General features: G+C 37.6%; 1 protein-coding gene across 1 annotated transcript in view; it reads left to right on the top strand.

The window, feature by feature from the left end:
• The window catches only part of LOC135422230 (transcription initiation factor TFIID subunit 4-like), a 146,726-nt gene that overhangs the window by 22,980 nt on the left and 106,720 nt on the right, over positions 1–17,026 (top strand). The window contains exons 7-9 of the mRNA XM_064671298.1: positions 1,515–1,772; positions 11,071–11,176; positions 15,383–15,497. Of these exons, the coding sequence (XP_064527368.1) occupies positions 1,515–1,772; positions 11,071–11,176; positions 15,383–15,497 (479 nt within the window). The remainder of the gene's footprint in view (positions 1–1,514; positions 1,773–11,070; positions 11,177–15,382; positions 15,498–17,026) is intronic.

Raw genomic sequence — 17,026 nt, 5'->3', positions numbered from 1 at the left:
GTTTGTCATCCAGAGCTGATCTGGAGTTCATGACTCGAGCAGCTCTGACCTAGAACGTTGCAGTAATTAGATTTATATAAAAAAGCAGTTACTCTCTAGTTTGGAAATCACCCATTGGCTATTCTGTAGTGGTCCTTTAGTTTTATTAAAAAGTACACTTTTCTGTGATAGTAGGTTAATTTTTGGGAAGAAGTACAGCATTCACATTTGGAGGAGTCACAAGTTATTTCTATAAAATGCTTCAAGTAATTTAATAAGCTTTTCCATATTGTTTTTGTTATCTATGTTTGGATCATTGTTAACTTGCAATCCACATGTAACAATGATTATGAAAAACTGAAATGGATAGTGGTGCTGAAATAATTGATTAGATGATCCTGCTTGTAATCTGGAGCTAATCAGTAGTATACTTTCTGATGTGATACCACGTGGATTCATTGTTGGGTCCTAAGTTAGTATACAAGGGGATAAATTTAACTTTTAATTGGTTCTACACATTAGCTACAATAACTGCAAGATTATATTCAAACATAAAAAACATGTTTAATTATGTCCCAACAAAACCACAAATACAATTTTTAAAGCATTTTTCATCTAGTTCAAAACTCCTCTGTTTAGGGCAGATTTCCTGTTTTCTCCTGCAACTTTTCTTCAGAACTTTCTCCCTCTGCTTCTGTGTTTTCAAGTTATCATTAACCCTTATTTGTGCCTTTTCCTGCAGTCACTGCAGTCACTTCTGGCATCACGATAAGTTTTAACTTGTTTCCTTTCTTTGAAGTCCTTTCTTGGCAACAGGCATTAAGTTTTTAAATAAATATTATAACTTTAGAAAGAACTGTAGCTTGGGCTGAACACTTGCATTCTACAGCTGCCTGGGGGAGCACTTCAAAAGAACACTACTGCCACTTAAAAAGTAAAAAGTCTGTTCATGAAGGTACAGTACAGCCTTTTAGAACTGTATTTTTTCGTTGAAGTGGTTTGAACATGAAGGATACAATAGTACATTTCTCTAATCCAGTCAGAGTACCCTAGATCTGCAATAATGCAGTCAAAAGTTATTGCTGCAGGGCATCAACAGTTAAGTCATCTCGTTCTAGGTACTGGAGGCATGTCAGGAGAAGTAAAGTGCAGCTTGCTTCTTCTAACATGCAGTGGGAACAGGGTTCTTCCTACAGTTCAGCCTTTTCTGGTTCCAATTTTGCCCTTCCAAAGGCCTAAGCTACAAGTTCTAGATAGTCTGGAGAAGGAGAATGTTTTATTTTACTGCTGCAGTGGAATTTAGGGCACGTGACAGTCTACAGGGTTGCAAAATGCAAATTGCGAGCTTATTAAAAATGTAAACTGAACTTTCTCTCCTACAAAATATGTTCAATCTTATTTCTGTTTGATGAATAGGCCAATAGTAATAATTGGGAAAAAAGTTACGTTCTTTTAATTGTGTTTATAGCAAAATTTCAACATGTTTTTTCCAACCTGCTAAGTTTGCTATTTCATAAACTTTCTTCTGTTTCTAGAAAAGTCTACCTGCCTTGAGACAATCTTTACTGAATAGTCAGCATTTGGTTTTGCAAGGACAGCCGTCTCAGCAGCCACTTCAACAAAGCAAGCTCTCACAAGTGATACCTCAGTCTGCCTCGGGAAGCATTTCCTCTGTTGTCACCACACAGACAATAGGAATAAGGCAACCAAACAACATTTGCACAGTCTCTGTATCAAATACAGTGCAGCCTCCTCAGGTTAAGGTGGTACAGTCAAATCAGAGTTCTCAACTGGTAGGTACTGTAGTATAAAAGAGAATTTCTTAGTGAACTGTATAGCAGTTTTCATTGTTATTTTTATTGCAGCTTGTTTGGGAAAATACTTTTCTGTTTGTACCATATTCTGTCATACATAATAGTACCTCATTTTGTGTCATTTCACATGTATGCTCAACCATTAGTTAACATTATTAACAGTTTAAATGTAAGGAAGTGCACTCTTGGCCTTTTTGTCTGCAATCCAGTGATCCTTGTATGAGCACAGTGGAATTTGAGGGAATTACAAATGTAGAACAGAAAGCTTCTCAAGACTTACTAAACATTATCCTCTTGTATGTCATTAGATATGCTGCTTTGCCTAGATTAGTCTGCATTAAAATTAACTCTCTCATTTTAAACTCTTCTTCACATTGTTATAAAATCTTGTAGAAGAATAGCTGTACCAGGATGTTCTGTTTAGAAATAATGCCATTCTTTGTTACTGACTGAAATGTATCTTTGTTGTGCATAGTGGAGTATTATGTATTTAGATTAATTAATTTCAAAGACACTGTCAGTAAAGCAACTGAATTCATATAGGAGCTTGTGTGTGTGTTTACAGCTTTAATTAAAATATGTTAAGGATCTTTACAAGGCCTTGAGTTTACACAGGTGTTATCATCCTTCAAGCAAAGATGTGAGAGTTTCTTTGTCTGTGGTTTCTGTGTTTGTATGAGTAAAGGACTTGACTGAGGTTTTGAAACCAAATTGGCAGGTTCCAGAAGGTGTATCAAGTTGGTAAAAATTTATATTATCAAGGTTGAGAAATGCATATGTGATTATGTAAAACCTTCCAGTGATCTATCCTTGAGTCTGTATGCTCTGTAAAGGATATAAATAATTTGTAGGGTGTGGGGAGAGAGAATGGTTTTTTTGCTTTAATTTAAAAGTAGCAGTGCACAGTCTGAAAATGTCTGAGCCATCTGAGCCATATCTTGAACGTTACAAATACTTTCTAGTGGTTAAATTACTAACTTTAAAATGAAATTGATGTAGTTTTATAGTCCTTTAGTGAGCATAGTTTTCATGGATGCTGAGATTTCTGACTCTGCCTGTTGCAATGCACACGAGAGGTGGGTGTTTCTCACCCTGCCTCAGTGCTCTCTGTTCAGCCACTTGCATTCTTTCTTGTTTTCATATGGGTTCTCCCCAGCCCTTCTGGATTGTTGGGTTGATTAGAAAAGTGTTCCTCACACTTTTTGTGGCATTGTTTTGAATTGGCCATGTTTCATAAGACTGAATGGACAGGAGCTTTGGTGCTTCAAAGTAGAGGGAGAGGAACTGGTGCTAATTACAGTAGGTGTAAGAATTACTCCCTGTCCAGGGAAAGCAAATTTCTGACAGCAGCTGACAGATTGCTTGCAAGTATAAAAAGCCATGGCCAGTAAGTCTGGCTTTATGCCACAATCTTAAGACTAAGGTAACATGGCTTTTTCCAGTGTTGTGCAACCCACCTAAACACTCCTGTGTCCATCTGGCAGTCGCACTCCACCTTTTGAGAAGGACTGGTGTACAACAAACACGTGTGAGGCCACAGGAACTCTTACTCTTAGGATTGTAGTTCTTGTGGAATATTTTGTGAATGGAAGAAAGCTGTGTTTCTGGGACAGACACTGTCTGTCTCGTGTCAGGGGGTGCTCAAAGCAAGCAGTCATGTTAACCTGAGTAGAGATGAAGTGTCAGCTTATTCAACATACCTGTGTCACAGGAGGGAGCTCAAAAGTGCTCAAGTAACACATTGTGGAGATTGATCTGAGGGGCAAAACAGGCTGCTTTTGTGTCTGCAAGGAGGTCACAGGTCTGGGGCTGAATTTTCATTTACGGGGCACATGAAATGACTGCTACATTTTCTAAAGGTCACAAACCACACGGAGCAAAGCTATGCTTACTGTTCCTTTTCTAGAAAATACTTAGAGATAGGACATTAAAAATTGTCATTTATTGGCTTTAGTGTAAAACTGTCTTTTCATATTTGCTTTCAATTAATCAGTCATTAATTAATAGAACCAAACATTACATTAACCAGGCACTTAATGACCCTCACAGTAGTTCTGTACAGACAAAAGCAGCATTAAAGCGTGAGAGTTACTGCATCAAAAAATCTTAGATAGCACAACAACCAACTCAGGTGCTGAGCAGAGAACCCAGCAGCAGCTCCATATCACAGTAAGGATTGTTCCTAGGTAGTGATTCTTTGTAATGCCAGTGCTCCCAGCCCTGAGTGCTCCCCGAAATCAGAGCAGAGCCCAGAGCTCCTGCCCATCTTGTCCGGAAGAGGAGGATTGCAGCTGCCTTGCCTGGGGGTGGCCAGCACTGATGGAGGAAACTGGCTGAGCTCCAGATTTTCCAAGCCTGAAGCTCACTGGAGAGAGTTCCAGCTGGCTTTGCAAACTGTCCAGCTGCAGAAGGGCAAGCCTGTTTTAGAATAGAGATCTTTTCATACCAGCCAGTTTACAGTAGTCTAATTTCCTTTAAAACGTGGAGAATCTGTTAGCTGTTCCTTTCTTTTGACATTTCTGTTTCACAAAGGGGTCAGATGAGGTGAGACTTCCTCCAGTGGTATTGAGGTATCTTGCTGCATGGAAATTCTGTGTACACTGTCAGCATGCAGCATAGCTTGCACAAAGGCTTTGAAATGTGATGTGTTAGTGCAGATGGAAGAGGAGACAATTTTTTATTCATTTTGTAAAGTATTGGAATCATAATCTAAACTACAAAAAAGCAATGCTTTTAAGAGCTAGATAGTGCTACTTCTAGATAGAGAAAAGGGGAATAATCTTAGGCTAATATTTTATTGATGAGACACTAATGAGATAAGCCAGCAATCAATTTTTTTAATTGTTCTAAGTGCAATGTTCAAAGTTGGTCTAAATTGCCATTCTTAGGGTCCATGTGCTCTACATTTCCTGTCTTGTTCTGGGTGTTACAGCAGGTACAATTTGCAGGAATGAGAGATGCTGTTTATTAAATGTTTTGAAGTTGTAAGTGGATTGATGGGTAATGGAGATGGATTAGCACTTTACATGTTGTGTTGACACTGACTGCATCATGAGAATACTCCTGAATGTTAAAGCCAATTACTAAATGTGAGTGATAAGGAAAACTAGTAAGAAAATCAGTGATCCATCTTAATTAAAACAAGTTTAATTATCTGCAAAGCTATATAAAGACTCGTGCAGGTCTAGGATTAGGAAGGATGTCTAGAAATACATCTGGACTGTTATTGTTGCAGCAATTTGGGCACAGTGTCCAGAGGGGAGACTCTGCCATCTTCTGAGCTCCTTTAGAACAGGATTTGCTCAAACATTTGCTAACACTTTTCTAGGGATTGTCATAGTGGTTGGAGTCTCCCAAAAGGTGAGATGGAATAATGGAATTTGGAAATAAGATGCAACAGCAGAATAAGCATTTTATTGTATGGGGATGTTCTGCTTTGCTTTTTAATTCTCTGCAGAAGCTTTTCCTGGCATCAGTTTTCTGTTCATGAATGGCTGTAATGTGTCCACATTTTAGTGATTCATAGGAAATCATTTTCTCTTTGTCCTATGTGCAAGGCAGCTTAGAAATGTAAGAGTAATAGATGGCTGTTTGGATAAAAGGAGTAGTTTCTATTAATGAACTAATAAAGATCTAGTCACTGACTTGGAATTTGGTGCACAATAAAATCTAAATAAAAATGGCTGTTGAGCAGCAGAGGTCTGGGATCCATTAACAGGAACAAAGCCTATACTTAACAAATTGTGTGGCTGTTTGAAATACAGCCCAGTAGTTTTCTGAGTTGTTGTCATGCACTTTACTGTCAGAATTTTGTGGGCTATACCTTAATAAAAGGAGAATATTGTCACTGGTTGCTGTTTGGAAACCAGTAACAAAAGAGCAGGATTAAAAGCAAAGACTAAAAGAAAAGCTTAAGAGAATTAAACACATCTCACTTGGTCAAACACTGACTAAGAGGAAGAATAAAAGGCCATTATTTGGAGCATACCAAGACAGTATAAAAATGAACAACAGCATATAATTAAATGAAGTAGGATTTAGGTAGGCTATAAGGCAAAATATCCTTAGAGTAAGACAGAATATTAGATGGTAGATCAGGCTCCCAAAGACAGTGATGAAAAAGCCATAATTGAAAACATTCAAAAATAGACCATTTGACAAACTGTAGGAGGAACTCTATATGAAACTGGGGAGCAGGTGGGACAAGTGATCTGGTGGCTTCTGTTTTATTTTTCTTCATTGCTTTGTTGAAAACATATACCCAATGGAACAGTATTGTTGTCATATTAACATTAAAATTTACGTGCTGAGTTTTTAAAAAGTCAGTCTTTTTTATTTGGGAGGAAAAATATCTGCTTATGCAGATTTTGAGGCACTGTTGAAAAATCATAGCTGCTACTGATACAGCATGGTGAACAATGGTAAATACGAATTCTAGGCCCATAAAAGCATGAACATTGTAAGTTAATGCTGCCAGATTACATGATAGCTGAGGTTTGATATGACATTTATCTTCAGGAGTGAGTAGACTGATAAATCACAAGTGGCATAGCCACAAGTGAGTTAGCAAGTGTTTACTCATGAGTGAAGATAAATGTCATATCAGACCACAGCCATTCTGAATTTTATATGTTTACATGTGTCTTGTTTCTTCCTTTCACAATGTTGTTTTTTTAACTTAATTGAGAGGAAAAGAAATGCTTGGTAAAGGATATATTTTTCAAATTTATTTTTATTTTCCATTCTTTGCAGAAGCTTCTGTTTCCTCTGCTTTTGTCTTTATTGTGGTATTTAATAGGTTTAAGCTTTTGGATCAGATGTTTTTATTGCCAAGTATGATTTTATGTGAATTGAGTCAGACTGGGTTTGCAGCTGTTGTCAGGTAAAAGGGAGGCATATTGTTGGGGCCTTGTGCACTGGGACAGGAGATTGGCAAAATCTGTGTCCTCAGAAACTTCAGCAATGAGTTCTAATCCAATTGTCATAAAGGACTTTTCCCTTCAATGGTCTGTAGGTAGTGGCTTTCATTTTATTTTGTATTTCTTGCATGAGAAAGAGAACAGAAGTTCTCAGTCTTTCTGCTTCTGTAGGTTCTGTGTGCTTTGGCTGGATTCTTTCTCAGTCTGTATTTGTTGGTTATTTGTGTTGTTAATTATTGGTCTGTGTTCATGTCTGTAATTTGTTCTCTGTGCTGTAATAACTGACACAGTAGAAGATTCACACACGTCATGGAATGGTCTTCACCTTCTGGCTTGAGATTAGGTCCAGAGAGCACCATTACTTTAGTCTCAGATAGTTATTGAATCGACAATTTTTGAAGAAGGCCTTTAAGAAAAATGTGTATTTCAACTGTCCCCTCTTTGTTATTCTGCTTATCAATAGTGTGATTGTTAAATATCTTTTTTTTGTCTTTGTGGGTCTGCTTGCTTTGTGGGGAGCACCTTTTACAAACATCCCTTCTTTTTCATCTGTGAGAATAAATTCAGCTTTAGAGAAGGACAGGGTAGGAGTCTGAAGCGTTCAGGAGGTGAGAGAAAGAACTGCTCTGGAGGAGCAGCCAAAGGGTGAATCAAAGTGTGACTAGTGGAGTGGAAAGATGGCAAGGGGAGATGTGCAGAGATGACATAAAACCAGAGGGAGAATACTTTCTATTGTGAGAAATATACATCTTATTTTGCAGAAAAGTGTTATTTTATAGAAGAAAAATTGAGGTAACTGTTCATGTATTGCACTTGGAGAACAATGCCATGACTCTCCTGCTTTGGTGTGTTTCTTGAAGAGCTGCAAAGTGCAGGAGATGATTCTTCATATTTTAACTGATAAGCTGGTCTATGACACTACTTGCTGTCTCAACACTCTCTTGATCATAATTTTGTTTGGTAATTTTGCTATTTTCCAAACTCATTATCAAATCCAGGCAATGACTAAATCACATTCTGTCTTTTCTATTTTCAGTGCCTTTGTTGTTCTTGTTCTGTTGTGCTTGCTGTCCTCGGTGGTGTAAATGCTTCCCTTTTCAATGGAGTGGGAATGATGAACAGTTTCTGTAAACTTTGATGACTTTTATATCCTGTCTTGTTACCTTTTCTGACTCAGTACTTTTATTAAATCATTGATGATGTGATTAAGGACTAGTGGTAAAAGGTTGGAAAGGACTTCTGGAGGTGTCTCATCCAGCCTCCTGCTTACAGGTTAGGATGTCTCCTGGGTGACCAGTCGTGTTTTGAGTGTCTTCAAGAAGAAATTACACAATCTCTCCAGGCAACCTGTTCCAGAGCTTGCCCACTCTCATGGTGATTTTTTTTTTCTTCTATTAAGTTGGAATTTTCTATATTCCACCTTGTGTCCTTTGTGTTACATCCTTCTGCTCTGCACATCTGAGAGAGTCTGGCTCTGTCTTCTCTTCCCATAGGTGGTTGCAAACAGCAGTAAGATCTCCCCTTTTTTGAAGGCTGAAGTAATGTCTGATAACCTCAGTGTACTAAAACATCCACTTCTGTGTCTGCTCTATCAGTCTGGGTCAGTAAATTGGTGCTTACAAACTGATCATTTGGGATTCAGTATTGATTCAGCATATGGATGGATCACATGAGATGGGTTACGCTCCTTGTCTGAATTGTTAGGCTGTGAGAAATATGAAATAATTTGATTAAGCTAATCATCTCCCAGACTAGCTTGGCAATACACTTGTTCATTGTCTACAATTTGCAGGCCAAATTAAGGACATAATAGTAATGTTTATGATTTTGGGAAAACAGGCAAGAGGATTAGAACAGTTTGAATTATCTTAATAGATGAAGCGTGATTTGGATTGTTTATAAATTTTGATGCAGGATCAGTTTGCTCTGATTCATCAGTTTTTACAATGTCCCTTGTTTGCCTACAAAGGAAGTTCCACATTCTGTTTCAGAAACAAATTGCTAATGTTAATTCCTTAATGACTTCCAGAGCTGAAGATTGTGCCTGTGCTGAAATGTATCTCAGAACTCCAGCATAGAAGCTGGGATTTAAGTTAGTGTAAAATGCTACTCTGAGGTCTGATGCAGCTGTTCCTTTGAGAGAGTATGTGATTGCTGGTTGGTTTCTGTATGGAATTGATGATGTTGATTTTGGTCTCTGCCCTTTGGAAAGCTCATTTCTCAATTTTCTACACTTTCAGCACTTGTACATACGTTGAAGTCCTAGTGCAGTACTTGCTACAGGACACTTCTTTGAATGTATTTGATAGTAAAGAAAACGTTGCCATTATTTATGTCTTCTTAAATGGTTGAATACTGTCCTGTTTTTAATGGTATTAGTGGCTCATTTCTTAGGGAATTCACATGAAGATATTAATCAGGTGAAACAGAACTTGGTTCTGAACTGTAGAAGTACTTTGCTTCACAGGGAGAATAAAAGACTCTGATACCAGAAGATTGCTGTAATACCAGGTAGTAACTCTGTCCACAGGTCACACACATCTCCTTTCTGGCCTGGTAAAGCACAGTGGCTTCTCTTCACTATGCTCTGAAAACTCATCCAATAAATTATGGTAAAAGTGGCAACATTCTCCTTCTTTTTCATACCAATGTAGGGTTTTTTTTTCCCATGGACTCTTCTGTCTCTTTACTAAAAATACAGTTGTACATGTTTCCTGTGCATCAAAATGCAGTTACATTTGACTTTCTCCCTCATTTTCACTTACCAGCTCTGTGTCTTTCCTGGTTTGAAGCATGGTAGCTGATTTGTTCTTTCCTCTCCGAGTGGGACTGTTCATTCACTGCCTGTCTTGACTGAGTCAGCTTACAGCCATTTGCTCCATCTCTGTGCTCCCTACAAATGCTCCATTTTCTTTCAGTGTCCATAGTTAAAGCTGAATCCTTAATCTTTTTTCCCTTTTCTCTTTCTGCAAGGTGACTGTTGCTAATTCTTCTACATCCACAGGTTCATTACGACTTTGCAACTTCTACTGTTTTAGGATGTGCAAAATGCAGTTTCATAACTTCAGAATGGCCCTGCTTGTTTTTTCTCCAGAATACATTGCAGGTCCCTCATCCCTCTGTTCTTGTTTGGAGTTTTCACCTCTCTCCCTTCCAGTTTGGGAGCCCTGGTTCCAGCTGATGGAACAATTTCCTCTTTGCTCTGTAGCCTCTTCATTCTCTACTTTTGCATCTCATTTGAAAATGCTGTTTCTCCTTTCCTTTTCTCCAGAGGTTACTTTGAAGTCAGAGATTTGGCCAGTTGTTATTTAGCTAAACAATCTGGTTTTAGATACACTTTGTAGGTATAATGCTGAATGGAATTGCAGTGGTTCCCATTCACTTCACACAGTGCTGTGCAGTGTGGTGCTGAATTCCAGGAGGGAATGGGGCTGAACTGGGATTGAGGAGCCCCAGACACATGGTGCAGTGGGAGGATGATAGTTGTGACTGTGGCTCCTGAAGTTGTAATTCCCAAGTTGTGGTTATAATCTTATTCATAGCTATTTGCCTGTGTTTCATGTTCAAAGTTGATTTATGGACTTTTTTACAGCTCTGCAGCATTCACACATCTTTTTGAATCTTCTGTTCATTGCATCTGTGCTACCTGGTCCCTGATCATGAGAATGTACATTTTGCTGTTGCTCAGACATGACCCTTGCAGGTGTTTTCCTTTTTATTTGATTTGTTTATGGGTCAAATTTTGTTTCTAACCCAGTTTCAGTTTTTGGGGAAGGACTTCAAAACTTGAACGAGTAATAAGAGAAACCTTGAGAATATCCAATTAATATTTAAAAGATTAGTAGTATATGATCAGCACAAAACTTGGTTGTCTTTCTTGAGTATACCTGACTTTGAAGCCCATAATATTTTTGCATTTATTTTTAGTATATGTTTTCTTTAAAAAGCATAGATACATAGTGCAAGGCCTAATGTTTGTAGGTGAATACCACTAAAATTAATGCAGCATTTTCTTCTACAAAATTGGTTTTCTTCCTTGTAAAACTTCTGAAGACAAAAGTCTAAACTTTAATATTAACCTTATGACTTTGAAATATATTTTTGATGAAGGTTGTGACATGACATTTGTGTCGGATATTATTTGATTTTTTTTATTTTTTTTTAAAGCATAATGGCAAAATAGGTATATACACACACACACAACCACATGCATTACATGAATATGACTTTTGTCACCAGCTGGTTGTGCTTTTAGAGATCCACATGCTTGTATTGGTAATTACAGGTATTAGTGTATTTACGTTGTGTGTGTTTGTGTATAAAGAGTATAATATAAGTATACTTTTCTTTAATAATAGCAGATTATCCAGTCAACATCTGCTCAAACTGTGAAACGAACCCCTGCTTGCCAGACTACCCAGATTAGGATGCCAGTGGTAATAACTCAGACCATTAGACCACAAGGTATGGGTTTAAATGTTTTAGTGAGATTGTTACCTTTGTATGAATTTCGTTGTCATTACAAACGAGTGGCATGGAAAAACGTGCAGTGTTGACCTTGGCAACATTGTTGACATTGATTTTTTACCTCCTGCTGCCTGAAGAGTGCATGTTTCCATGTGCAGGTACAAGGTGTTTCAGACCAACGCAGTGAAATGTTTTGAAACAACCTTAGGACTAAACTCTCACATGTTTAGCTCCTTACTCAGCAGTTTTTAATGGAAAGTTCTAAAAAAGGTCAGGAACCTGGCTCTTGCTGTCCTAAGCTGTAACTCTGGGCCAAGAAAGAAATTCTTCATTTTTCCTGCCTCGACTTAATCATCCTACTTCTAATTTTTACTCCTGAAGCAGAACATGATAGTCACTGTCTCTGCAGCTACTGAGGTCAAGGGAGGAGTCCTAGAGAAATTTCTCAGGCCTCATGGTTTATTTTTGACCCCTGGCAGTATATTCACTTTTTGGTGAGGTCAGAGACTGACTTCCAGCAACCTGACATGCCATAATTAGCCATGGCATGTGGTTTGTACACAGCTTCCTCATCTATCTGTGCACAGGTGGATTCCTGTCTGGCTGATATATCCCACTTTTTGAAAGGATTCTCAAAGCCTCCTTGCTTTCTGATAAATATCCATTTGTTTCTTTCTACCACTAAACCTGTTAGGCTTGGTTTTTATTTTTCCTGAGTACGTGTGAGAATATCTTATTGGATGTGGGCATTTCCCTGATTGAGGGTTTGTAATGGAATACAGAGCTTGTCATCTTCAGGTATTGAATCAGGAACCACACGAGTTTCAATGCACATAAAAGCTATTGCTGCCTATTTGCCTTCATTGCTCGGTTGTTTCTGTTCTCCTTGGGAAAAACATCAAAACCATTTAATAGCAGTTGATGTTTTACTTGCTCTGTTCTCTTAGGGGAATCCAAAGGTTGAATGGACATGGAGACCAAGCTGCACTGTAATCCTGTAGGCTGTTTTTCCAAGTTAGGAAGAAATACATTTACTCGCCATAAAATGTGTATATTTGATAGCACTGATACTCATGTCCTGAGTTCATAACATGTCCATGCATCTTATAGGATGAGCTTTCACTTCTGACTAACGTGTCTGAGAGTGAAGGCAGATTCTATTTCTTTGCTTGTTCAGTCTCCAAGTTGTGAATGTCAACAGAATGCCAAGAATTTGCATGATACTGGCACCTGCCTTTTAAGCAGTGGATCCAGAATATGAATTTATTCTTGATAGCCCTTGGTCAGCCAGTGCAATGCATCTTAACTGGCAGTTTGGCTTAAGGTAGACAGTGGTTTCATAAAAGCCAATTTGTGCAAAGTCCTGCTTTCAGGTGAGATTATTCCAGTTTAGAAGTTTGATTAAGCCCCCCACTGTATTGTTTTAATTAACACAGACAAAGCAAACAAGAATAGGCATTTAGGAAACATCCCCTTGTCAAAGCCCTGATCCTGCAGCCCATGTCTGGGGGGAGCTGTGCCCGTGTGAGCAGCTCTGAGTTGCTGCTGTGGCACTGTCAGAGACAGTTCATTTTGATATATTGTTAAAACCTTTCACTGTAAACACCACTATAGTGATATTTTATACTGGCCTAGGTATTCCTCCAGAATGAGGCAATATACTGGAATAGGATATGGTCTAAATAAAAATTACAGCAGTATAATTTTGTGGAGTGTGACTTTTTAAAGGTATTCACACCGGAACTGAGCTGACCTCCACAGAGTGCTGCATTTTCCTTCTGGAGAGGAGTGAATCTCCAGGTGTAATGGATCTTTAATACATCCATATGAACAGACTGTAATGCTTTTTAAAAGAGTGGTCTAGATAAAATTGGCAGGCTTTAAGGACTTTTATATAAATAAAATTACTTCCACACCAGGAGAAGTGACACCGTTGTTATTGCATGAAAAATTCACACTCCTTTACTGAAGCACTTACCAGTATAATAATTAGGTGAATTGCATCTTATGGATGGAGGAATTGAGGCAAAGAATAAAATAATTAGGTATTCATTGCAGCCATTCAACCTGTGCTGAAATACAACTAGGAATTTATAAGCTCCTAAATTTGGGCTTATTTTTCTAGATGATGCTACTTAAAATTTGGAGCAAGGATCCAGTGGTGAAAGACTCTGTATGTCATTACCAATCCCATGAAATATCTAGGCCCACAGGTGATTTTGGTTTTCAAACTATGCCCTGCCCCATAATGTAAATGGATGCTGTAGCCATATTTTATGTCAAACTGTTAGCCATGCACAGTTGTGATTTATTCAAACCAGAACACTTATATGTCATCCCAAACCTTACATTTACTTTGCCAGATGCATTTGAGTAGAATTCCATATACTTGGGATGAAAGTGAGACTTAGATCTTCCATATCCAGGGCAGACATACTGCTTTCCTGATAACTAGGGTAGCTACTCTGTTGCTGTACCCTTTTGAGTTTGGGGGGTGGGTTTTGACCAAAAATTATCATCTGTAGAAAACAAAGCATTGATACTGACTCCAAAGAAATAGAATATTAATTTTGAAGGAGTGCCATTGTTACCTTAATTTTGCCATTGCAGTATTTTTCATGGTTAACACGTTTTTAATCTCCTAGATACTAATTGTACAAACCAGAGATCTGCTAATTTTTATTATAGTATTATTTCTTTTCTTCCAGTTCACTTAATAGAAAACCTTTCCATTAGTTCATCTGAAACAGATAAATGAATTGTCTGGTCCATGAACTAGTGCTGTCTGTGGCATCTCATGGACCTTGAATATTCTGATGACAAAGCATTTTTATTCCCCAGGCTTGAGCCTGAAGCCCTAAATCTGGTTTTGTATTTGCTAACATTGATAGTCCACACTACAGTTTATTTATACAGTTGGAGAACTGAACACACACTGTCAAATTAGTTTCTCTTTTAAGATCATATGTTGGAGTTGATGAAGACTTCAATATTAAAAAACAAATGTAATGCAAGACTAATTCAAAGCTAACACTTTTGTTTTAGCCATGAAGTGTTCCTAAAAGGATTTGTTGGGATAGTTGTGTTTCAGGTTTTTATAATTCATGGGAGAAAAATCCTGTAACTCTCCTGAGGTTCATGCCCTGCCAGTTATGTGCAGTTGAGTCAGAGAGGTGCAGGAAGGACTCTCATGTCCTTCTCAAACTGTGTAACTAACATTCAGTAAAAGGGAATGATATACAAGAAAAGGGGAGATCTTTTAAGTCAAGTAGGCATAGGAGTTATTTTTACATGTCAAAACACAAGTGGGATTAAAGGAAACACAAAATAGAACCCAAGTAAATGTATTTAAGCAGTAAAGGAGGGCTTACTCCAAAAGTTTCATTTGCCAATTCTTTTGACTTGCATTCTGATGCTATGTAAATGATAATGATAATAATAATAATCTGGTGAATTTCTAATTAGCAACGTAAATGTGTAATTATTTTTGGTTAGATTTTCCCAAATGCCAGAGAGGAATTAAGATCCCTTTTTAATTTACTCAATGTCCACCACACTTTGGCACATTTAGAAAGCCCAGTTTTACTTCTACTTCAAGACCTGTAAAGTCTAGATACAGTTATGGATTACTTTTAAATCATTGTTTTCAAGATAAGAAAGCAAAAGACAACCTTTATGGGAGGGGTTCTGTCAAATTTGGCAATAGTGTTTTTTCTTCTACATACAATGCAAAACATTTTAAAATTCCTGTAGTATTTTCAACTCTGAAATATATGTTTTTCACTGCAATAAAGAACAATTACTGTATAAAAAATGTCAAAGGCAGACTTAGTACCCTGACTGTGACTTGAAGTATCTGTATTAAGAACATTTCAAATTCTGCTTCTTTATTCTGTACAGATTGTCCAGAAAAGAGGTTTACTGGCAATTCCAGGCACACTTTTAGCCATTACAAATGTTACAGCCAGTTATGGCCAATGGTTTTCAGTTTTGGAATCCTCACTGTTCTGTAAATATTGAACAAACTGTAATGTTAATATAAATTTTGTATTTTAAATTGTTCTCCTTCAGCATGTAATCTTTAAAAATAATAACTTCCTTTGTTTGCAATTTACAGACAGTTAAATTTAGTTCCTGGACAGAAGGTTCTTTGATGTAAATTGTCTAAGACAGCTCATAATAACATTGCTTGGTGTTTTTCAGGCACAGTAGGGAAGGCACCAACAATACAAGCCAGTAAAAGTCCTGGGGGCTTTGGTGTTCAGGTCTCTGCAAATCAGAAAAACAAGCTGAATGACCCTGGAGGTGGTTCTTTCAGGTAAAAAAAGAAAAAATAATAATAAAAAAATGCAGCGGGGTGGTTGGGGGGGATCTTAAATAGAAAATAGAATTTGGAATTGCTGTAACACCAGAGGGCAGTCTTTTACAATAATTCCTGCCTTTTCTCTCCGGGATTGGATGGCAATTTTCATACTTAATTCTGTTTTAGAAAAAGGGGATCGTGACATATTTGAGGATTTTTCTCTAAAAGCACAATTTAATGTTTAGCAAAGCCTTAAATTCTGTGATTATAATAAAACTTCTGCTAAATTGAATTACGTGCATGAAGCTTTAAAAGAATCCATGGTTGGTTTTATGTGTTGGATTCAGCTGTTCCTATGGAATGTGTCTTGCTGGGAAGATCCTGGTTGTGATGACAAGGCTTCCTGTCCAAAAGCTTCTGCAGCCAGGCTGCAGCTGCCCCTCACCAGCACAGGGAAAATCCTGCCTGGCTTTGGGCTGAGTTACTGTGGGGGTGGGTTTGGGAGGGGGTTATTGTGGGGGGGAGATGTTGTTCCTGGTTTTCAAGAGAAGACATTGCTGCTGTGTCTGTTCTTCACCTGCTCCCTTGGGGGGGTCTGTGGGACCCCAGGTGCTGCAAAGGTTCAACACTGATGCACTGAGCTGCTACACCAGTTCTTTAGGACTTCAAACTTTTATTTAAATATATATTTTGGATATTTTTACTTCTTTTTACTGGAAAGCAAATCTTGTGTTTACTGCATTTTGCTTTCACTAACACCATCTTAGCTGTGTACATTTTATTTGTGTTAAAACATTTTGCTTTCATATTAAATGACAAAATGCTCCTAGATTTTAATTTTCGTCTTCTGGAATTCTTATGTTGCCCTGACATTATCAAACCACTAATTAATTTTCAGGCTTATGCTTTTGCAGGTGAAGTAGAAGAGAATTTGTAGCTCCTCTGCTTTGAGGCATGTCAGTATTGCAACTAATAGTGGTAGTACTTAGTATTAATCTAGAAGCAAAATCATTCAATTTTTTATTTTCCAATGCTTTTGCCTCCCACTGAGTATTTAAATGAATTAAAATGTCTGTTGGGTTCAATTGTACTGTCTTAATAAGTATTTTTTATGTTTGTAAGCAACATGAGCATTTATTCTTCGTTAGTATAGCTTTCAATTTTACAGACACCAAAAGGGACAGCATTTTTTTAACTGGGTGTTGTAAACTGTGCCAGGATTGATTCTTGCATTCACTTAGTTTATACATAGAATATATTAGGTTAGCTGGAATTGTTAATTTTCCCTTGGGGAGAAGCAAATGCTCAAGGCACTGATTGATAAATCAATAAATCTTTAGTGAGTTTGGTAAATAAGCTGTCAAGGGTGTATGTCATTTTTCCTCTAGAGAACAAATTTTAGTCAGAATGAATGTGTTTGTTTCCTTGCATTGTTTTCTCCTTCAAAATAGTAAGACACAAAGCTGCATTTAAATAAGTCCATAAAATTTGCAAGGATTTATTAAACAGCAGCAAAGATCAAGCTTTTTCTTGATATCTTAACA

This window comes from Pseudopipra pipra, chromosome 14 (genome assembly GCF_036250125.1).
Source record: "Pseudopipra pipra isolate bDixPip1 chromosome 14, bDixPip1.hap1, whole genome shotgun sequence".
In the NCBI taxonomy this organism is placed as follows: Eukaryota; Metazoa; Chordata; class Aves; order Passeriformes; family Pipridae; genus Pseudopipra; species Pseudopipra pipra.
Note: the sequence above shows the minus strand (reverse complement) of the source record. Positions and strands in the feature narration are given on the sequence as shown.